Below are 23679 nucleotides of genomic sequence, written 5' to 3' on the forward strand. Positions count from 1 at the left end.
TTGTAAATCCGACATTGCTGCAATGCCCGTCGAACGCCGCAGCATCCGTACCATTGCCGAAAAACACATCTAGCAAGTTGTTAGGGTTTTTCGCCTCCTCTTTTGACAGACTGTTCTTCTCCTCATAATAGCAGTCCTTCCTTTGTAATAATCAGGTCTCCTTGGGTATCAATTTTATTCTTTTGCCTTGACTTTACCTTCTTCGTACAGCTCACATTGTGATCATCACACACCAACGGAGAGGCTACTTTAACCGAGGGCAAAAACAAATCATTTTTCAATGACCAAATATTGGAAATCAGTCACCTACTTTCTTTTGCTTTTAACTTCTCATCTATTAGATTAATATAGTAGCTGAGATTGAACTAAGTAGAAAGTCGAGAGAGTGTTATCGAGAGTATCTGCTTCCTCCAAACACATCAATCATGACACGGATTCCAAACTACAAAGCACTAATACAAACATAGACACTACAAACACAGACACGACACTAACATGTTTACACCCGTAGTCATCTGAGAAAATAGAATAGTTGAATATAACCACATGTGTTGGTATCATGTCGATGTCTAACATTGACACATTCGAACACCGTGACCGGACACACACCTTTAATGAGAAGTGTCGGTGCTATGTATATAGATTCCATATAAAAACCCAGTTTCAATATTAACTAAATGGAAGGCATGGCATCTACAATACATAAATTAAAATTCTTGATTGAAAATTAACAAATTGTAATACATGACACATTGTGGATGGGTGAAAAAACAACATAACATTATAATTAAAACTAAATTGTTGACAATAAGTGATTAAAAAACCTGCAAACATATATCAAACATTCTTCAATTTCCTCATCTTAGAAGGTGGCCAACTACCCTTCTTCCTCAACCTCCTCTTTCTAAGAAGCCTTTTTCTCTTCAACCTTATCTTCTTAGCAAGCTTCATCTTCAACCTTTGTTCCTCCCTCTCCTTCAATTTTGATTCTAAAGGAAGCTTATCTACAGAAACAACATCACCCTCTTTCTTGCTTTCACTTTCTTCTGCTCCATCTACAACATTAGAATCAGCAGTAGCAGATGCAATAAAAATTGCATTTTTCCTCTTTTTCACAACAAAGGGTGTCGAGATTTGAACTCCTTTCAAACAGTTTGTGTGCAAACCAACTTGCACTCTTGAAACTGACACACAATAACATAGTTCGAGAAAATTAAGATAAAAGAAACAACAACAATAATAATAAGTTAATAACAATAAAAAGATGGGAATGTATTTTGGAGAAAATAAGGAACAAGAAGTGATGGTTTACTTACTAGGTATTGTTGAAGGAAGTGGAAAAATGGAGGAGGAAGAAGAAGGGGTGAGTGTGAAGGAATTGAAACAGAGAAGTGCCATAGTTAGTGTTTGTGTTGTGTTGTGTTCAATTGAAGAATTTGAGAAAGATTAGAATTGGTTTATGGATAAGAAGGCACAACATGTTTGGTTTCAACCACACCACTGTCGCTTTGGAAATTATACTGTAATTTTTTGTTTTTCCTCATGGTTAGATATTAGGGATTGGATTAGAACATTAAGACTGATTGAAAGAAGAAAAAAACAGTTTAAATATTCTACCAAATATAATTTGTCATTTTTTTTCAAAAAAAAATATAGTGATTAATTTCACCTTTTAAAGTGAATAAATGAAAGTATCAAGATTCGAATTCGGTCCTACATATTAAATGTAATGTTCCTACCAACGTTATGCTCACGGGGACTAATTTGTGATTTTTTTTTTGTCACAGTATTTTTTTTTCCATTTTGATCATGATGTTATTTTTTTTTTGTTTACAATGAGTTGTGATCGAACCCAAAATCTATGACGTACTACCCAAACCCCTCACTACTAGACCAAACCTAATGACTTATATTTTGTTTTAATTTCAACAAAAATTGTTTATACCGAAATTTGTTCATTATTTTGATGCACAAAATCAAATATTCTAAATATTAGTGAATAAATATTTAATTATAAAAAAAATATGAATACATTTTTCTTTTGTGTTAATCCTCTTATTCCAAAAAAATCAGTTCGGTAATCAGAATTCGAATATGAGATAAGTAAAATCTGATAAAAAATTGTTCTTATGAAAAATCAAATTATTTGCATGAGACAAAATAAAGCAATATGACAAGGAAAAAAAATGTTATACTGATATCCATTTAATTTGGACAAGCTATTAGGTTGGATTTAGTAGTGACAAGTTAGGATAATATACTAGAGATTTGACTTCGATCCTAGCTCCATCGTAAATATATATATAAAAAAAAACATTAAATTCACTTATAACATTTTATTTTTTTTTGCAAAACTACACGGTGAATAGATAACAAATCTCGACAATTTTGCATAACATCATCAAATTCAGTAATGTCAACAACCTTAGAATCTAACTAAAAATCCACGGAATCCAAATGTAATGCATGATGAACCCAAATTGAAATAACACTTAATTTTATACTCGAGAATAAAGGAAATTCTCCTCCAATTATCCTCTTCCACATACCTCAGTATTTATTTCATGACCAGATTTGCTGCATGTATTGCAATACGAAATTGGATTTTGCGTTGTCAAATCCGATTAATATTAGGCGATTCAAATTTTAATTGTTTTTAAATATAAAATTAAAATTTAAGCTAAAATCTAGACCGTCTAATATTAATCAAATAAATAGTATATAATACAAGACAATTCCTATCTAAGAAATTGGAGAGTATTTCTCTCTCCATCTAAGAATTACAGAGTTTGTTCTCTCCCTCCCATAACCATTCAAAAGCTATCTCATGGTGACCTTCATTCTTTACTTTCTGTAATTATTTCTAAATTAAACAATAACTGACATAACTACTCGTAACTGTCCAGAACTGCCATAATAAGAAGACCAACATAATATTAATAAAAAATCTTTTTTTTTTCTTTTTCAAAAACGCGCAGCTGTTTCATTTTTTTTTCTCATATGGCATGATCTTGTTGATCCGTTTACTTAACCTGGTTTCCAAACAAATACATAACTGTTCTTTTGTCAAGGCCAATATTTAAATACACGAGATAAAGAAATTTCATCCTAAAAAATAAAATAATTTCAAAACAGAGAACATAAGATGCTAACATCAAAGTTTGCTCGCTCCAAATTGTGCTCAGCCAACAAAATTTTGCAGCAATCCTCATTGTAGAAGCTAATGAGATCGGAATAACAGTGGGTAAGTGCAACAAAATCCACTGCTCCAACACTGCAAAATAAAAAGTACATATATATGAAAAGCTTCAAAATGTTTGAAATAAGAACCAATAACAAAATGGAGCATGACTAAGATGTGTAATCAATAAGCGGCATTATCTTATGAAGATTCTTACTATCCAAAATAAATTTTCATATTTTTCAGGGCCGGTGGAAAAATTTAGGTAGGACATTCATAATAATGCTATCACAAGCATATTCACCAATGCACCCTCAAATAATTACATTAAATATATTAAGGAAAAAATAGTTTCAGAAATAAAGAAAGCAGAACAAGTGAAACTCAATTTACACTTACCACAGAGAGCAATGGTCCCTGCTTAAACTTCCCGTGAAATGAAAATGAGATTGGTTTTGGATTGTCTCCAGGCCCTCTTATAAATCCACTGAAACATATTGAAAAATATATTATTGCAAATGTCTAGTATGTTTAGAAATAATTGGCAGAGCAAATAATATTTAAGATAGATAACTATGACATTTAAATAATTGAGAAAGAAATGACGTAAAATAATACTAGTGATTGAACCATTTTCAACAAAAAACTCACATTAATGATGTAGATATCAGAGGAATCCTTCTTGTATCATAGATGGCAATCAGACCGCCGTATACATCATCTCCGCCTTTAAAAGACACAGCCAATCGTTCTCCTGAATTATCCCATGCTATTTTTTCAATTCCCTGACTGAATAAAATGATATTAGATAACAAATAACCACGTAGTCTCTAACAATAACATGATAACTATATGATACAGAAAAAGGGAGATAAAGAACCTAAACAAAAACCCAACACAAAAGAAGCATCAATTTGTGGAAACAAAATTTTAACCACGTCTAGGTGACTACAGAGCATGTGTAAATTATAGTCCATCACTGGCATCACATAAGAACATCCAAGAACTCTTCTGTAAAAGTATACTTCACTGGAACAATACAACAAATTAATTTGCTTTCTGTCAAATAGCTTAGCACTGGGTCAATCAATCTCGAGGTCACTCTATAAGAACAAACAGTATGGAAGAAAAGAAAATGGAACTATATCGTTCAAGGAAATTATTAATTTTATAAAAAACTACTATGACTGATTTTTTTTAATTAATATTAAAGGTTGCCACTGCATTTTAAACTTGCCATGTCCTGTTTCTGAAATTTAGAGAAGGAAATGATTTTTTTTTAAGTTAAAAAGTTGGCACCACATTTTAATTTTGCATGTCCTGTATCTGAAATTTAGAGAAGGAAACAATGAAAGAAAAAAAAATGTCGTCATATTCAGACTTGGCCATATTTTGCCAAATAAAAAATTAACCAGCCAAATACATTTTTGTTCTGTTTTTAGTAAAAATGAGAACATGAAAACAACAAACATCAACTTCGCCTGAAAAATCCCAAAAACAGTTTCAATTTCCATGATCAGTAATCTTACAAATCAAATGCCAAAAATATCAGCAACCAAACTTAATTCAAGCATCATCCAAATAAAATATACCATACAACAAAACATGAGGATAAAGGGCTAAATAATTAAAATAGCTGATGATGCAAAAGGCAACAGTCAGTTACCACAGTCTTTTTCCCAGTCCTAAGAACTGGTTAATACAGAATTTGTTAAATGATAAGACCACAAAACACCAAATTACAGTAATTAAAAAAATTATTTAACACAAAAACATAAACTCGTCTCTTTACCTGCCTGTCAATGATAATATCTCTGGCAAGTCGACAGGTAACAGATGTGCATCTGGAAAAATCAACAATGAGTAATTATCAATGTATCACGTACTTACATTAAAAATAAATAGACGAGCCAAGCATGGATTGAGGCAAGAACAAGACATGATTATATCCTGAATAGGGCCATTTTAAGTGGTGGAGCATGAGCCGATTAAAAAAAATTCCTTCTTTAGCAAAGCTGTAACTTATCAGTGCTATTTTTTAGTGTTTTCACTCCTAATACTAGACTCAGAGAGCCATGCAAATTTTATTATAAATCCATGTTTAATTTAATATCAACCATCTACTAATTCAATCCAATTAACAAATGGTACCTGTTGAAAGATCGGCATGTGTTTGGCAAAAGTTTTTTAGTTAAGATAAGACATTACTTGTAGCTGTAATGCAATGAAAGTAGAGGGCATGTGTTTTTCAAAGACATGATTTTTGTACAGATGTCAATGCTTTGTATGACAATCATTCACTTTCATAATATATGTTTCCTTTTATCAATTATTAGTATAGCAAGATACGGGAACAGTAAACAAATCAAAATAGGCTCTGTTTGGGAAGGCCAATAAGCTAGCTTATAGCTTAGAGCTTTTAGCATAAGCTAAAAGCTCTGTTTGGTAACAGTTTTTAAAAAAGAGCTTATAGTTTATTTTACTAGCTTATAGCTTATCATCTTTTCTTCCAATTTTAGCCCTATCATCTTACTTGAAAAAAATTAAATATTAATTAACATATTTTTTTATGTCATTTCATACTTAATAAGCTAGTTCAACCGCTAATTTTACCAAACACTACAAATTCAATCAGCTAGCTTATTCGCTATAAGCTAAAAGCTAGCTTATAAGCTCATCCGCTATAAGCTAGCTTATCAGCTATCCGCCATTTTTTACCAAACAGAACCATAAGATCCTTGAAAGAAAAGCTCCAATACCTAACAAGGGAGGCTTTGATGCAAAGTGAACAGAACCCAAAGTTGATGATTTGGAAAACGCAAGCAGTATCATACGTCCATCTGGATCCCATGTTGCACACTAAGCAGACATCATTGAAATTAGAAACCATTTAATTAATAACATTGTCACAGCCATCAGACAGTACAATTTGCAAATCTTTGTCATTGTATCTTCTTATACTCTATATAATCTAGTTAACTCCCAGTCTCAGCTTGAAATGAGTCTAGTTTTTATGTTTTCCCTTAAGAAACAAATCCTAAATACTCATGCAAATATTAAAAACAAATGTCATCTCACAGTAAATATGTAACCATAGAGCACCAAAACAAGAATGTACACCTCACATACCTTGACAAAACCACTAGACGACGACCATTGTTCTGATGTCCATGTGTTTGTCTCCCAAAGATAAAACGTTCCATCACTGTAAAAGAGTGTAATAATAATAAGGCTATGATTTATGAGTCATAAGCGATTCATGTTCAATAAACACTTCATATTTCATTAAGCCAAATTTAGCATGCTGCATTACAATTTTGAAGCAAAAAAGTAATCTCCAGTGGGTGACCACTTTAGCATTGATATGCCTGCTAATCCTCGTCGAATGGGTGTCCCCACACCTACAGATAACATAAAATAACCAGATATTCAGAAAGCAGAGACAAACATCTGTACTCAATATTTTTCTATTGAGATGACTGATGAGATGGAAATCTAAATATATACTAGCACACAACACAATCCTCCCCTTCACCCCCCCCCCCCCCCCCCCCCTTTATCACCTGTTCCTTTTGTACAAAAAAAAGGACGAGGTAAGAGATGCCTGGTGTCTCGACAAGGTCTTACATTGATACTAAAATTGACGTACCACCTATCAATGAATGACTATTACAAAATATCAAATTGAAGACCAATGAGTGGATGCAATGCAATCTTACCAATTAAGCTAACCTTCATTTGAAACTTTGATCAAGTTCAAATCTATAACTTTGTTCGAACACTCAAATTTTCAAATAATATAATCCAATCCAGTAGTGAGCTTTTCAAAAGCACTGATATGGAACATGTGAAGACTAATGATCCAGTTCTTATAATTAACTAATCACAATAAGTTTGACTATAAACAATGACCTCACTTTCTCTTGACAGAGTAAATTCGTCTATTGTGTGACTATTATGACAAAGCACATAAGAAACATTTAGACACATTTTTGTTGTACTGGAATCCCAGAAAAAAATTTAAAATAAGTTCTTTTGGTGCAAAGGAAATTATTGGTAGATATCACATCACTAGTCATGCAAGTAAATCCAATATGACTGGCAAAGGATTTATTTCTCTAAACTCACAGCAAATAGTTGGATATGTTATGGTCCGTCAGGTCATATCTTCAGTATGCTAAATTACTAATTGGTTGTAAACATATACAGCTAGGATACATTCAGTATCTTTTCAAATTTGGGATAAACAATTCAGGTGGAAAACAAAAAAGACAAGTTCAGAATGAGTAACGAGTTTTAAGCTTATTCAGCATATCAATATCAGTGGGCAAAAAAGGATTATTAAAAGTATAAATTCAACTACTTAATCAGAATGAGAAGTGGGAGTTTTAGGCTTATTCATCGTATTAGTATCAATAGGCAAAAAAGAATTATTAAAAGTAAATTCAGCTACTTGTGAGGCAAGGATCTACATCGTACCTTGAGCAACATCCCACACAGTGAATGAAGAGCTCTCATATGAAGCAGAAGCTAAGTATGTGAAAATAGGTTAAGAAAAAAGGGTTAAAATAAAAGAGCATCAAACTCAAGTTTGACCAACACTGACAGTTAATACTGTGTATAAATATTGTGGAGCAAAATGTACCGCCATACACAAACATCTTTTGCAAAAGAAAGTATGTATGATAGTCATATTTGAGAAACAAATGGCAAAATAAAAAGGTCTATTTGACATTTATAAGGATATCTTCCATCCGGACTCCATGTAAGGGCGCTAACATGTTCATCATTTTGACTTCGAAGAAAATCGACCAAGAGATACCGAATTCCAGAGCCTCTAGATAAACTTCCTACAAAAGAAATAGTGCCAGATCTAGCAGATGCTGCATTTCCAGGATATGAAGCAGACCAAATGCAAATTCCACTCCTGCACCAGTAAACATAAGTCCATTAAACAAAAAGCACAATGACCCAGCAATTGACACCGTACAACCATGCACAAAGACAGAACCTCACTTGCAACCCACAGCAAGCATCCTCCCACCATTAGGCCTCCACTCTAGCACTTTAACATCTCTCTGAGACTCATTTGTCAAAAGAATCGAGTCCTTCCCATCTATTGAAAGCGTGAAACATCAGTACCAACATCAAAGCAAACACTGTCCATAACTCAACAATGACATTAACTAGAGAGCATTGCTACTTGCCACAAACAAAATCCAACCAGCGATTGGGTGCCATATATGGTGATCGTTTTGAAACATTTACAGCAATTTGCATAAACCAAATCAATAACATAATAATAACTCATTCAATATGCAAAAACAATTCATACACTTTTGCATTTTCCTTAACTAAATCAATAAGCTATTAACAACATAACATAATTCTCATTATGACAACAAGTTTAAGTACCTGGATCTTCATAATCACGAACTAAAACTTGGTTCGGCCCAGGAATAAAAGCAATTATATGCTTATTAAGGTGCCAACTGACTCCTTGAAGATTAACCTCAGGCAACAAATGAACCTGCACACACAAAAATAAAGTTTACATAACAACAAATTCTAAATTAGCTACTTACAATTTAAGCATTAAGATCAATTAATCATACATCATTAGGATAAAAGAGGCGTCTGAGACAATCATTTACAATGCCTTGCAAAAGTGCCACAGGACCTTTTCTCGAAACAGTTTCCCCGGCAATGGCGGTTGTTGGTGTAGTTCCTTCCTGTTCTGGAACGTCGTTCTCAAGAGGTGGTGGCAGTGATTGAAACGGCACGGGGCTGAATACCAATCCCTAATTAAGAATCAGAATTAATTGAAAAATAAAATAAAATAAATCTGAATTGGATTAAATTGAATTGAATTGAGATGATGTGATTGGTTACGAGAAGCTTTCCGTAGGTTTGGTTGGCACGATCGTCGGAGAGGGCGTCAACGGTGACTGCATAGAAATGAGTAGTTAGAGATTAGAGAGAGGGAATGGAGAGAGAGAGAGAGAGAGAGAGAGAGAGAGAGAGAGAGAGAGAGAGTACTTACTTAGGTCGCGGTTGAGTTCGCAGAGGGTGAGTGAACCAGGAGGAGGGAAAGAAGCCATTGATAGAGTTTAGAATTGAGAAGAAGAAGAAGAAGAAGAGTAGGGTTTTAGCTTAGAAACAAAATCGATTCATCACTGATTAATGAAAATTATAATATTTTCCCGCTTTGTTCAACTATATTTAGGTTTTTATTGTATTTTTGTTGAAATAGTTTGCCTTAACTTTTAGTTGTAATTGTAAGGACATGTTAATTTAGTTGTAAGAGTTTAACAAAATCTTGATTCAGGTTAATTGACGTCAAACTTGGTAGATAAGACAATGATTAGATCTCCCGCAATTGAGATCGAGAAGGGTCTAGAATCACTTGATGCTAGAACTGAACTCGAACCAGATTAAACTGGTGGAGAAGCTTTCTCTTTCTTGGTCGATGGTATAACGTTAATTGGTTATGTTTTAATCTAAAAAATTGGAGTTAATGGTGTCTGGAATTGCAAGTGACCGACAATTATTAAATGAATTTGAATCTCATCCCAAAAGTTAGCTCAAATGATAAGGTGTCCAAAAACATATCTGTTTGATCTGCAAAATATAAATACATGACAGAATAGTACAGAACAGCACCAGACAAACGTTTAAGATATTGAACAAACTTTGTGGTGTACGATGTTTGGTGGACAAAATGTTATTTTGATATTTTAGACAACTTGTGTTGAGGACAAAAAGTTGTCTTGTGGTTTTGTGGGGGACAAGAATTTCAAGTTTTGTCCTCTCCCTTGGCCCCCAGTTTTTCCAGTACCAGGAACAAGTTTAAAATCAAACATAGTACAACAGAAATTGTCATGTCCAATCTCTTATTTTTTAGCAGATTAAACGATTAGAATGAAACAATAGTTACAATAGAGTATATAAACTAGATATTAGAAAGGACTAAATTACCCTTATATTCTGTAACAACAATCACTACCGAAGACATTCACACAACTATATAAACTATGTTGAGAAAATCAAATATTTAAGTATCCTTTAAGGACTAATATAATGATATAAATTACTAATGTAGTTATAATACTATAAACATATATTATACTAATTATGAGAATGAAGAGAATGGAGAATTTTGGATGAGATTACTTATTGCTCTCAAGGGTGTCTTTTACATGATCCAAAGGGTGGTATTTATACTACTAAAATTATGAATACATTAACTTAGATTTACTATTGCAAGTTGACATTTACATTGATAATTTTACATTACTATTTTAAGTTGACATTATAGATAGATATTTCAACATTAATAGTAACCAATGTCTTTCAAGATAATTTTGTTGATTTTCCAATTTATTATAACACTCCCCCTTTGAAATATCTATCATGGTGCTTTATTGAAGCTTGGTCGAGGAGATTGTGATGGGAACATGTGCTGCCTCGTTAAAAACCTTATTAGGAAAAACCCATTGGGATAAAAACCTCAATAAGGGAAAAAGAGTACAACATTATGCTCCCCCTTAACCAAGCCTAGGTAATTCTTCTTCAAAGGTCTCGAAGGTGACGCATTCCAATACTTCGTACGTGTTTCTTGAAGACTGATGTAGAAAGTGCCTTTGTAAAGAGATCGGCCACATTTTCACTCGAACGAATGTATTGAATATCAACCTCTTTGTTTCTTTCTAGCTCTTGTGTGAATGAGAAGAATTTTGGAGGGATGTGTTTGGTTCTATCACTTTTGACGTAACCTTCTTTCATCTGAGTAACACATGCAGCATTGTCTTCATACAAAATTGTTGGATTCTTATCAGTTGGTAAACCAGACGTTCCTTGGATATGTTGAGTTACTGATCTCAACCATCTACATTCTTTGCTAGCTTCATGGAGGGCAATTACTTCAGCATGATTTGAAGAAGTTGCTACAAGTGTTTGCTTTTGAGATCTCCATGATATTGCGGTGTCACCATATGTAAACACATATCCAGTCTGTGATTTAGCATTATGTGGATCTGACAAATATCCTGCATCTGCATAACCAAGTAAAACTGGTTTTGTATTGTTAGAATAAAACAAACCAAAATCAGAAGTACCTCGGAGATATCGAAAAATATGTTTTATTCCTTTCCAATGTCTCTTTGTAGGACATGAACTGAATCTTGCTAGTAAATTCACTGCAAAGGCTATATCAGGCCTTGTACAGTTGGCAAGGTACATGAGTGCCCCAATGGCACTGAGGTATGGTACTTCAGAGCCAAGATCTGTTTCATTTTCTTCCTTAGGTCTAAACGGATCCTTTTCAACATTTAATGTTCTGCCCATCATTGGGGTACTCAAAGGGTTGGCTTTGTCCATGTTGAATCTTTTCAATACCCTTTCTGTATAGTTTGATTGATGTACCAATATACCATTTTTAGTATATTCAATTTGCAAACCAAGGCAGAATTTGGTTTTCCCCAAATCTTTCATTTCAAATTCTTTCTTTAAGTAATCTCTTGCTTCTTTAATTTCTTTATTGGTACCAATGATATTTAAATCATCAACATAGACAGCGATTATTACAAAACCAGATATTGTTTTTCTTATAAAGACACAAGGGCAAATAGGATTATTTACATAACCTTCTTTAAATAAATATTCACTCAGTCTGTTATACCACATGCGTCCTGACTGCTTTAACCCGTATAATGACCTCTGCAACTTTATTGCATACGTCTCTCTGGGTTTTGAGTTTTCAGGCATCTTAAATCCTTCCGGGATTTTCATATATATGTTACTATCAAGTGATCCATACAAGTAAGCAGTAACAACATCCATGAGATACATGTCCAATTTGTTAAACACTGATAAACCAATTAAATAACGAAAAGTAATGGCATCCATAACAGGAGAATATGTTACCTCATAATCAATTCCTGGTCTTTGGGAAAAACCTTGTGCAACAAGACGAGCCTTGTATCTTACAATCTCATTTTTCTCATTTCGTTTTCTTACAAAGACCCACTTATACCCAACAGGTTTCACACCTTCAGGTATATCCACAATGGGTCCAAATACTTTTCGATTTTTAAGAGAGTTTAACTCAGTATTTATCGCATCTTTCCAATTTTTCCAATCATGTCTATTTTGACATTCATTCACAGTTTTGGGTTCAGGATCATCATTTTCGTTTATGATTTCACATGCAATTGAGAACGAAAATATTTCATCAATGTTCATACCTTTTCGGCTCCACAGATTTCCTGTATTAACATAATTTATTGAAATCTCGAGATCATTCTTGTTATCAGCTTCATTATTAATGATCTCATTGTCATCATTTTGTGCTTCTTCGAGAGCACAATTTTCAATCATGGATTTGTTGTTATCTAGTGTCTTTTCAGGATCACTTTCAATCATATTCACCTTTTCTGTTTCTTTTCTTTTTCGGGGATTTTTGTCTTTGGATCCCATAGGTCGGCCACGCTTCAAGCGTGCCTTGGATGTACTTGCTACATCATTTGTTTTTGAAATATCAATTCTAGCTGGGACATTTATAGCTGGTACATGTGACTTTGTCACTCTTTTCAAATCAGTGAATGAATCTGGCAGTTGGTTTGCTAAATCTTGTAAGTGTACTATTTTCTTTACATTTTCTTCCCATGATTTATTATATGGGTCCAAATGTAATAAAGATGGTACATACCATGTTATTTCATTTTCTATGTGTTTATTTTCTCCCCCTAGTGTTGGAAATTTTGTTTCATCAAAATGACAATCAGCAAATCTTGCCTGAAAAACATCACCTGTTAAAGGTTCAAGATATCTAATAATAGACGGTGATTCATACCCTACATATATTCCCAATCTCCTTTGAGGTCCCATTTTTGTTCTTTGTGGTGGAGCTATTGGGACATATACTGCACAACCAAAAATTTTTAAATGGGAAATATTTGGTTCCTTACCAATTGCAAGCTGATAAGGGGTGTGTTTATGATCAGCACTCGGCCTTAGACGGATGAGTGCTGCAGCATGTAAAATTGCATGACCCCAAACAGTAACTGGTAGCTTAGTTCTCATTATTAATGGTCTAGCTATATATTGAAGACGTTTTATTAATGACTCAGCTAAGCCATTTTGTGTATGCACATGAGGAACAGGATGTTCAACAGTGATTCCTACTGACATGCAATAATTATTGAATGATTCTGATGTAAATTCACCAGCATTGTCAAGTCTAATTTTCTTTATAGTATAATCAGGAAATTGTGCTCTTAATTTAATTATTTGTGCAAGAAATTTTGCAAATGCCATATCACGACTTGACAATAAACAAACATACGACTATCTACTAGATGCATCAATTAATACCATAAAATATCTGAATGGTCCAGACAGTGGATGGATAGGTCCACATATATCACCTTGAATCCTTTCAAGAAATGCAGGTGATTCTGTATGAATTTTGCCTGATGAATGTTTTGTTATTAGTTTTCCAAGAGAGCAGGCTTCACATGGTTTATCCTCTTTTGTAAACTTTAAACCTTTCAAAGGATGACCATGAGTACTTTCAATTATTTTTCGCATCATTGTTGAGCCAGGGTGACCTAAACGGTCATGCCATAAAATCATAGTTTTGGGGTCTTCTTTTACTACCAAATTACATTCAATTTTATGTATATATGTATAATGTAATCCCGAAGGCAATTTTGGTAGCTTTTCTAAGGTTTTCTTCTTTCCAGAAACATTAGTAGTAATATTAATATATTTCATATTGCCTTCAGTTACAGTTTCAGTGTCAAACCCTTGACGATATATGTCATTAAAACTCAACAAATTTCTCTTTGATTTAGGAGAATATAAAGCATCATTAATGACAAATTTTGTTCCATTTGGTAACATGAACATAGCATTACCTGTCCCTTCTATTAAATCAGCAGGTCCTGAGATAGTATTTATCACACCTTTAGTAGAATTTAAATCATTGAAATATTTCTTACTTTTGAGGATCGTGTGGGTAGTTCCACTGTCCGGGATGCAAATGTCTTTGACATGTTCCATGTCTGACCTTCTTAAAATAAAATCAAGATTAAAGATAGGAAAACAATAAATCAATATAATACATTCAACATTATTATTCAATAACCAAATATTACACAATGCCCACCACATAAGTCATACATATTATTAAGTAATTCAAGCACACCACACAAGTCACACATATTATTAAGTAATACAAGCACACCACACAAGTCACACATATTATTAAGTAATACAAGCACACCACACAAGTCACACATATTATTAAGTAATACAAGCACACCACACATTATTCAAATACTTAATTAATTAGTTACTTAATTCATATTCATTTCGTTTTCTTCTTCAACAAAATCAGCAGCCTCAAGGTAGGTAGTATCATTATTGGGTTCAACTTCATTAAAATTTACTTCCTTTCCCTTTTCTTCAACAGATGCCCTGTATTTTTTACACAGGTGTTCTGGTGTCCTACACGTCTTAGACCAATGTCCATTCTTTCCGCATCTAAAACAGATATCATCACGGTTCCTTGAGGGACCTTCTTGGATATATTTACCTTTACCTTGATGATTCTTATTATTTTGGTCATATTTAGGAGGCCTATAATTATTCACATATCCTCGTCCACGACCTCTACCACGAAAGTGGTTTCGACCGTGATTTCTGCCTCGACCATCAAAATGAGCTTTACCCCCTCGTCCTTTATGACGATTATGGCCACCACGCCCACGATTAAATGTTGTTGCATTTATTTCGGGGTATGCTATTGTTCCTGTGGGACGTGTCTGGTGGTTTTTTATCAAGAGCTCATTGTTTTGTTCTGCCACCAAAAGAGCTGCGACCAAATCAGAGTACTCAGTAAATCCCCTCATTCTATATTGTTGTTGCAACAATACTTGGGATGCATGGAAAGTTGAAAATGTTTTTTCCAATTTCTGTTCTTCAGTTATAGCCACACCGCAAAATTCTAATTGTGCAATAATTTGGTGCATGGCAGAGTTATATGCAACAACACTTTTATAATCTTGGAACCTTAATTTGTTCCACTGATCCATTAATGAAGGTAACAGGACTTTCCTCTGATGTCCAAATCTTGCCTTAAGTTTGTCCCATAGTATTTTGGGATCCTTGGCATTTGAATATTCAGTTTGTAATCCATCATCAAGGTGGTGTTTAATTATCCGATTTACTTTCGATTTTTTCATTGCTAATTCTTGTGAGTCAGCTGTTTGCACCTCTGCATTATCTCCTTCTAGAATTTTATCGAGCCCCTCACATGCAAGGTACTCAGTTAAGTTGTTGTTCCATGTTATGTAATTATCTCCGGTTATGTTTAGAATTTTGAAATGATGCTTAACGTTTGATATGTTTATATCTAAAATACAAAAGAACAGAATCAATTTTTAATGTATAAACTATGACAAAAAAAATAAATTATTTTATTCAATAGCTATGATTACAAAAACCATGATTCTATCAGCTAATAAACCAGGCTAATACTAGTAATGGTAAAACAACAAATATTGTTACTATTATAAAAGGTTCTCCTAATTCTTCATATTTGGTGATCCAGAAGATGAAAAACATAAAGACAAGTAGAGTGATAAGCATAAGAAAAAATTTAAACATTTTGGAAATATGAGTAAAAGTTTTGAGAATGGTATGAAAACTTATGAGTGAAGGTGAAGTATTTATAGGTGAATTTTATGAAGTGTCCGTTACGTTACCGTTGGGTTTGTGGCCGTTGGGAGATAGTGGAAAAATGTAAGCTTTTACTGTTCATGGCCGTTATGTGGCCGTTAGGGGATATGAGAAAAGTGTTAAATTTTATTGTTTGTTACCGTTGGGAATGAGTAAAAATATTCTAAGTGTGTTAAAAATCATCTAGCTCTTAAGATGCACAAATGGAGAGAACAACATGTAAAGTTATATGATAATAACTTTAAATAATATCAAATTTCAAAATCTTAATTATGAGTCTCTCGTGAAATAATATTATTGACTGAGATTTTAGTCTTCCATTAACAATTAAAGTTAGCAATATTATAGATGTGGATTTTAGTCTTCCATTTAATATGAAGATTAGTATTATAGATGGGGTTTTTGGACACCTCCATTAAGTATAAAAGTTAGTCATACATATGGGGTTTTAATCCTCCATTAAGTATGAAAGTTAGTAATATAGATGGGGTTTTGAATACCTCCATTAAGTATAAAGGTTAGTCATAGGTATGGGGTTTTAATCCTCCATTAAGTATGAAAGTTAGTAATATAGATGGGGTTTTGAATACCTCCATTAAGTATAAAAGTTAGTCATAGATATGGGGTTTTAATCCTCCATTAAGTATGAAAGTTAGTAATATAGATGGGGTTTTGAATACCTCCATTAAGTATAAAAGTTAGTCATAGATATGGGGTTTTAATCCTCCATTAAGTATGAAAGTTAGTAATATAGATGGAGTTTTGAACACCTCCATGGAAATTAGTATTATTAATCAAAAATTATCTTTTGTGATATTATGGGGATTTTAGACCTCCACACAAAACTTAAATAATATTCACACTTATTATAAAGTTCTTGACAAGTTGTGAGTTTTCTATAATAAGTGGGTAAAGTAGTAGTAATAATAATAATAATAGCCACTCTAGTTATAAATCACTTGACAAATTGCCAGTTCTCTATAACGGGGCGAATAATAATTATAATTATCATAAGATTAAAGTAATAAGGATAGATGATATATACCTAGTGGTGGTAAATCACTTCCGATAGAAACGATCGTGCTGATAACGTGTTGAGAAAATCAAATATTTAAGTATCCTTTAAGGACTAATATAATGATATAAATTACTAATGTAGTTATAATACTATAAATATATATTATACTAATTATGAGAATGAAGAGAATGGAGAATTTTGGATGAGATTACTTATTGCTCTCAAGGGTGTCTTTTACATGATCCAAAGGGTGGTATTTATACTACTAAAATTATGAATACATTAACTTAGATTTACTATTGCAAGTTGACATTTACATTGATAATTTTACATTACTATTTTAAGTTGACATTATAGATAGATATTTCAACATTAATAGTAACCAATGTCTTTCAAGATAATTTTGTTGATTTTCCAATTTATTATAACAAACTAATTTATATATATTGTGAGAAATCTTTTTGTCAAAAGAATTTAACACCGATGCATTCTCATTTGAACTCAAAATCTTTGGTTAAGTTAAAAAAGAGCTCTTACCATTTCATCTAGTAATCTAGTGGCTACAAAATCCATCTTAGAGTGAATAAGTAGAGTGTCCCGGGTTTGAACCCGAACATAGTGTGATGTCTCTACCAACCGAGCTAGGCTCGAGAGTGACTGTCAAAATATTTTTTATTAGTTAGATGAATGGCATGTGGAGAAAATACTAATCAACGGTTTAGATTAAAAATGAAAATCAGATTGAGAAACTATTCATCTTCTTCTTCAACGAGATCCTCACTTCTTCCTTTCACATTTCTTCCTCTCCGTCGCTGACTCCATCTCTCCATCGCCAAACCCATCTCTTTATCTCTCTGTTACTGTGTCTCCATTCATTCTTGCCGAAAAAACAAACTTGTAAACCCCTTTGTAATCGAAAATGATTATGGAGAATTTGTACACTAACCCATAAACCCTGTAACAAACAAACCCTTCTTTTCCCTTCGAAACCGACAACACCAGCACCTCATTTCATCAATGACATGAACCCATTATCAACCTTCAGACACACAATCTTCCAATCAACAACAATCTCATTCTCACCCTTTTTCCTCTTCAACCAAAAACGATGGAAAAAACCCACCATTTCAGCTCAAACCCGTTTGGAGGATCGAGTAAGAGACACCCACTTCGACAAATTAACAACCCACTTCAAAAAACTCAATCTTGTTCTCAAAATCCATAATCTCATGTCAAATCGAAAACGAGGTTCTTTTGTTTCTCTTCAGTTAATGTCCCGTTGGAGAAACATCATTGGACTCAATGTTACTGTTACTTCATTTCTTCAAAAGTATCCTCATGTTTTTGATTTGTTTGTTCACCCTTTTAGGAGGAACATGTGCTGTAGAATCACTAGGAAGATGAAGGAGTTGATATTGTTGGAAGATGTTGTTATGAAACAACATGAGATTGAGGTTGTTAAAAGAGTGAAGAAGTTGCTTATGATGTCTTTGAATGGTACTCTTCATGTGCATGCGTTGAGGTTGATTAGAAGAGAATTGGGTCTTCCTTGTGATTTTAGAGAATCCGTTTTTGGGAAATATAGTGATGAGTTTAGGTTGGTTGATTTAGAGACTGTGGCTTTGGTTGGTTGGGATGATGAATTAGGAATAGCTCATGTTGAGAAATGGAGGGAGAGAGAGTATAGAGAGAAATGGTTGAGTGAATTTGAGACCAAGTTTGCATTTCCTATAAATTTTCCAACTGGGTTTAAGATTGAGAGAGGGTTTAGGGAAAAGTTGAAGACTTGGCAAAGGCTTTCTTATACAAAGCCTTATGAAAGAAAAGATGTCAAATGTGGCGGGGCACAACGATATGAGAAGAGGGCTGTTGCTGTTATTCATGAACTTTTGAGTTTGACTGTGGAGAAAATGGTTGAGGTTGATCAATTGGCTCATTTTCGAAGGGATTTTGCTATTGAAGTTAATATGCGCGAGCTACTGCTAAGGTATCCGGGGATATTTTATATATCTACAAAGGGAAATGCTCAAACTGTTTTTCTTAGGGAGGCTTATGAAAAAGGAGGGTTGGTTGAGCCTAATCCGGTGTATGCAGTTCGTAGGAATATGTTGGAACTTGTGTTATTAGGGCGTAGGAAAACCAAACAATTGTTAGCTTGTGATGAATTTAAGGAAGAGAGCAATAATGTAGTATGTGAAGTAGATGGGAATGGTAAAAGAGATGGTGATTGGGCGATTCCATTCTTGGAGAGTTCTGAGAAGAATTGATCCCCATGATATTGTGAAGGTAGCAGAAGCAGCCTGTTTGGAGAGTTTGCTGATTAGTGTTTTGGTTGTTAACACGACAAGTACTATCTCATCAATAGAAAACACACAATCAGGAGCAATAGTCAAGTATGAATACAAGTAGGTAGTTTCATTTTTTTCAGCCAATTCAACAATTTGTGGTTAGATTTGGCTGTTATTTATGACTCAAAATAATCCTAATGGCACCAAAGAACCACTATCATGAATATTTGTTAACGTGTGTCCAAATAGTATGCCATAACTTCCCATGAACATGAATGTCCAATACAACCTAGACTTGTCATTAGGTCAGACTAGATTCGTGTGATTGATTCAAATGCATAAGTTGTTTGTTAAACAGCTAATAAAATTCAGTATTTTGATAGGTTTAAGGCTATTAATTTTTGAACCCTTGACTGGACTCCTACTCATAGTTGTAGACTTGTAGTGGACTAGTGGTTGCTTTATGGCATTGAATGAAATTTTGGTGCTAATTTTGAATTGCATACAATTTTTGGGACTTACTTGCACGGCTGAAAGATCCTGAAATTCTTTATTTATTTTAAGTATTAGGTTTTGCAATGCCTAACAATGCTAACATGTTAGAAGTAGAACTGCACTATTATTAATTTCTTGTTAGGTTTCAGCATTATGTGTACTGTTGTGTTGTTTTCAATGAATCTTAATCGGTGGAAGATTCTGGAATCATTGAGAGTGAAAAATTAGTCCAAAATAAGTTATTGATAGGATATATGTGACACTTGGTTATCAAATAGGTTACATATTCTGTGTTAGTCTTTAGTTTCTTTAGTTTTGTGCTTGAATAATTATTGCCATTATAGGATATCCAATAGGCTACATATGTGTTAGTCTTTAGGATCTTTTATGTTGTTTTTATAATTTTATGAACTTTGGATTGTGCTCAATCTATAATGTTTTATAGATTGACGAGCAATTGCAAAGGCAGATAAATTACAGGTCTTCGAAGCATCCAAATATCGTTAGATTTAAAGAGGTACATATTTTTGGCCTCAATAAAAGGAGTATAAACTCATAGAATTTAGTGTCATTATGCCTTCTGTTTTATCCGAGAATGTACCTTGTCAGTGCTGCAATTTTCTTTGAACCTGTGCTTGCTCTGTCGTTAGTAAACTGAAAATCAGAAATGGAAGTGGTGTGATCTATATTGTTCTTCTGATCTTCAGACCTAACCCAACCTCCATATTAGCAGTTGATCCTTAATATTTCTTTATTTCTTTAAACATATATCGTGGTAAGCATTTTTTGGAGTATCCTAATACAGTTTTGTAGTCCTAAGAAGTAAGAACACGACTGTGCAAGTAAACCTTTTGTTTTTTCATGCAATCTGCTTCTTGTTGTGTTTCACTTTTAATCATTATTTGCATTGTTTTGAAGTCATTATGTTTCAGAGCTGTTATTGGTTCTTAATCATTCGTTGCATTGTTATTTGGTTGCTTGAGAACTTGATCCTTTGCCATAATTTTTTCTGTACATGTTACTGCTGCTAGTTAATGCATCCTTTAATACTTGTCTTAGCTTGAATATTAACATTTTTCTGTTTCTATCTGCTGCTTCTATCACAAAAACTAGGCTTAATGTATCTGCTGGTTTGTGATTTGGTCCAAAAAAATATTGTAATTCTAAATGGGTCGGATCTTAATATGTTCACTTTTACTTTGAGAGCTATATTTAGTGTTAACTTAAAATTGGATCAACCAGTGGCTTGCCTTTTAATATGCTATAAACATGAATATTGACACAACTATCTTCATTTATGTGAATGTTATTTTTGGAGCTATTTGGGTTGTTAATATCACTACTATAAAATTGTCATCATTACAAATGAGGTGTGTTATGGAAATCCTTAAAAAAAATTGTAGCATGTCTGGTCAAGAGGTAAGTCAAGAAAGACTAGTGTACTTTTTTCTAAAAATGTGGCTAGAACCATGCGTGACAGACTGGTCCATATGTCTGGTTTTCGCGAAACTTTGAATCTTGGTAAATATCTTGGAGTGCCTCTCACTGGGCGAGCCCCAAAGAAGTCAGATTTCCAATATATCATTGACCAAGTTAGTTTGAAACTTACGGCGTGACAGGCTAATCACTTGTCCTTTGCGGGTAGGGTGACGTTGGCGAAGAGCGTTATTAAGGCAATCCCTATTTATCCTATGATGACAAATAAAATTCCTAAGAATTGTATTGATGAAATTCAAAAAATGCAACTGAATTTTATTTGGGGAGACACAGAGAATGGAAGAATATATCATGCCGTTGGTTGGGAGATGATGACTAAGCCAAAATACTTGGGAGGTCTTGGTTTGAGAAGATTAGATAGTATGAATGAAGCTTGTCTTCTCAAACTAGGATGGCAACTTTATTCCGGAGTGAAGGAGTTCTGGTGTGAGGTCATGCGAGGAAAATACGGTAGTAATAATTTGAGGGAGTTTGTGCAGGTTCGAGCATCTGATTCTAGTCTTTGGAAGGCGCTTCTTGTAAAGCTGTCACCTAATCTTCAGAACTTCAGATTATGGACTGTTGGGAATGGCAGAAGCATCAATGCGTGGAATTGCTGCTGGATTGATACTGGTTTGCGAATTACAGATCAGAATGTGATCATTCCAGACAAGTTTATGAAAGTGTGCGACTTGTTGGATTCAAATGGCAAATGGAACTGGCAGGAGCTGTATCAGTGGCTGCCGAATTCTGTCATGCAGAAATTAGCTGCTATATGCCTATATTACCTCCAAATGATGAGAACGGTCCAGATGAACAACTGGGAGTTGGAGCTAAAGCGGACAGGTTTCAGTGGCGGAAATGTATGTGTTACTGTGTAATTTCGAAGATGAAAGGAGTGACATGTTTTGGTCAAAAGTCTGGAAATTAAATGTGCCAGGGAGAGTTAGACACTTTATTTGGATAGCTACTCATGACAGATTGCTTACCAATGTGAATAAGAATAAGATGGGATTAGGCCATGCTATGTGTTTGTATTGCCGCGATATTGAGGAAACTACAATACACGTTCTCAGGGACTGTCCTCTTGTCATGAATATTTGGTTAAATGCAATTCCTTTAGAGGCACGTGCTAGATTTTTCAATGTGGAGTTACAGAATTGGATTAAGTTCAATATTAATTACAATGGTGTTTGGAACGAACAATGGGGTTAGATGGAAGGAGTTTTGGGCGACGATGTGTCATCGTGTTTGGATGTGGCACAAGGAAATACATGATGATAATTTTCATAGACCACACAATCCAATGCAACATGTCTTGAAAATTACTCATGATTACTACATATCTGAGAAAGCTAATCAGTGTATTTTTCACAGAGATAGAGTTCTTCATCATGTTGGTTGGAAGAATACATAGCATAGATTCTTAAATTCCGAAGACTTTAATTTATTGAAAATATATTATTACTGCAGCAGCCAGTAACATTGTATAAAAATAGTTGATCAATCAGAGACAGAAGATCTGTTTGCTTCTCTTCCATTACTATATTTGATTGTTTGATTAGGAATTCCGCAGGAAATTACGGTGGACTTTCCGCATATTGTTTCTCTTCAACTCTCCCGTCACCTAATTTATCTCTATCTCTTCTTTTTCATATTATTATTATTATTTTGTATTTTCTTTATCCTCTTACACTTGATTTTGCTTGATGTAGAGGGACAAGTGAAGATCCTGATCTGACGACACGAGCGACAGTAACAAGAGAGATAGAGGAAGAGTCGGTGATTGGAATGGATGAGGTTCAAGCTCGCCGAACTAGAGAAAGACTTGGCCTTCCACTAAGACAATAAAATCTCCAATCTAGCAAATGTTTGGCATTAGAAAAGATTCATCAATATCTTTTTCGAACACAGTTTGCTGATTTTGGAATTTGAATCCAAGTAGCTGATTACAAGATCAACAAGCTCACCTTTTTCCAAGAGTCATGTTGTGCTGGGATTGTAGGAATTTAAAAATTAAAAGGGATCATTTGTATTTAATTTTTTTATGATTGGAAATTGAAAGTTCTGCAATCACATGCACTGCAACTGAACAATCCCTCTCTCTTTGTATTTAACTTGGGGATTTTTCTGGGTTTGGTAAAGTCAGGGTTTGTATAAAACAAGGCAATAGGCATTAGCATAGATTGAAGCAAAAAGCAACAAAATCATGTAAAAATGGAGATGAGAAATCTGCACTAGTGCCAAGCCCAAGCGGCACAAAATTCTTCAAATATTAGCAATAATGTAGCTTGAAAAATCCCTCAATTCATTGTAAAGTGTAAAACATTAACAAATAAAAGATAATGAGTTGAAAAGTGTGTTAGAGATTGTAATGCTAATATTTTTCTTACTAAGATTTATTCCGAAGAATAACTTTATTTAATAGAGTGCATTTGTTTCATAAAAAATTACTTTCTTAGGTCCGTTTGCCCCGA

The 23679-nt window shown here is 33.8% G+C and overlaps 3 protein-coding genes across 5 annotated transcripts; 1 reads left to right on the top strand and 2 right to left on the bottom strand.

Moving 5' to 3' along the window:
* Window positions 1–694: 694 nt before the first annotated feature.
* On the bottom strand, window positions 695–1519 carry LOC123888221 (50S ribosomal protein 5, chloroplastic). The gene is made up of 2 exons (XM_045937194.1): window positions 1317–1519; window positions 695–1184 (listed from the first exon to the last, which is right to left on the bottom strand). Exons 1-2 carry the CDS (start codon window positions 1396–1398, stop codon window positions 838–840), a joined length of 429 nt encoding a protein of 142 aa, XP_045793150.1. The 5' UTR covers window positions 1399–1519; the 3' UTR covers window positions 695–837.
* Window positions 1520–2960: 1441 nt separating this feature from the next.
* Window positions 2961–9399, bottom strand: LOC123888222 (aladin). 2 transcript variants are annotated; one of them, XM_045937195.1, is made up of 14 exons: window positions 9225–9393; window positions 9074–9129; window positions 8797–8982; window positions 8597–8711; window positions 8198–8297; window positions 7929–8108; window positions 7661–7719; window positions 6495–6582; window positions 6311–6386; window positions 5941–6040; window positions 4974–5025; window positions 3833–3970; window positions 3581–3668; window positions 2961–3274 (listed from the first exon to the last, which is right to left on the bottom strand). In XM_045937195.1, the coding sequence occupies exons 1-14, from the start codon at window positions 9280–9282 to the stop codon at window positions 3221–3223; spliced, it is 1350 nt and encodes a 449-aa protein (XP_045793151.1). In that variant the 5' UTR covers window positions 9283–9393; the 3' UTR covers window positions 2961–3220. The 2 variants fall into 2 exon arrangements, 1 of the variants encoding a protein (XP_045793151.1); XR_006802024.1 differs by lacking the exon at window positions 2961–3274 and having other exon boundaries at window positions 3833–3966; window positions 9225–9399.
* An 8249-nt stretch (window positions 9400–17648) lies between these two features.
* LOC123888223 (protein ROOT PRIMORDIUM DEFECTIVE 1) lies at window positions 17649–23593 on the top strand. 2 transcript variants are annotated; one of them, XM_045937197.1, is made up of 2 exons: window positions 17649–19348; window positions 22918–23593. In XM_045937197.1, exon 1 carries the CDS (start codon window positions 17966–17968, stop codon window positions 19208–19210), a length of 1245 nt encoding a protein of 414 aa, XP_045793153.1. In that variant the 5' UTR covers window positions 17649–17965; the 3' UTR covers window positions 19211–19348; window positions 22918–23593. The 2 variants fall into 2 exon arrangements, with proteins under 2 accessions (XP_045793153.1, XP_045793152.1); XM_045937196.1 differs by having other exon boundaries at window positions 17663–19336; window positions 22918–23582.
* The last annotated feature ends 86 nt before the right edge of the window (window positions 23594–23679 follow it).

The sequence above is a fragment of the Trifolium pratense genome, linkage group LG6 (genome assembly GCF_020283565.1).
Source record: "Trifolium pratense cultivar HEN17-A07 linkage group LG6, ARS_RC_1.1, whole genome shotgun sequence".
In the NCBI taxonomy this organism is placed as follows: domain Eukaryota; kingdom Viridiplantae; phylum Streptophyta; class Magnoliopsida; order Fabales; family Fabaceae; genus Trifolium; species Trifolium pratense.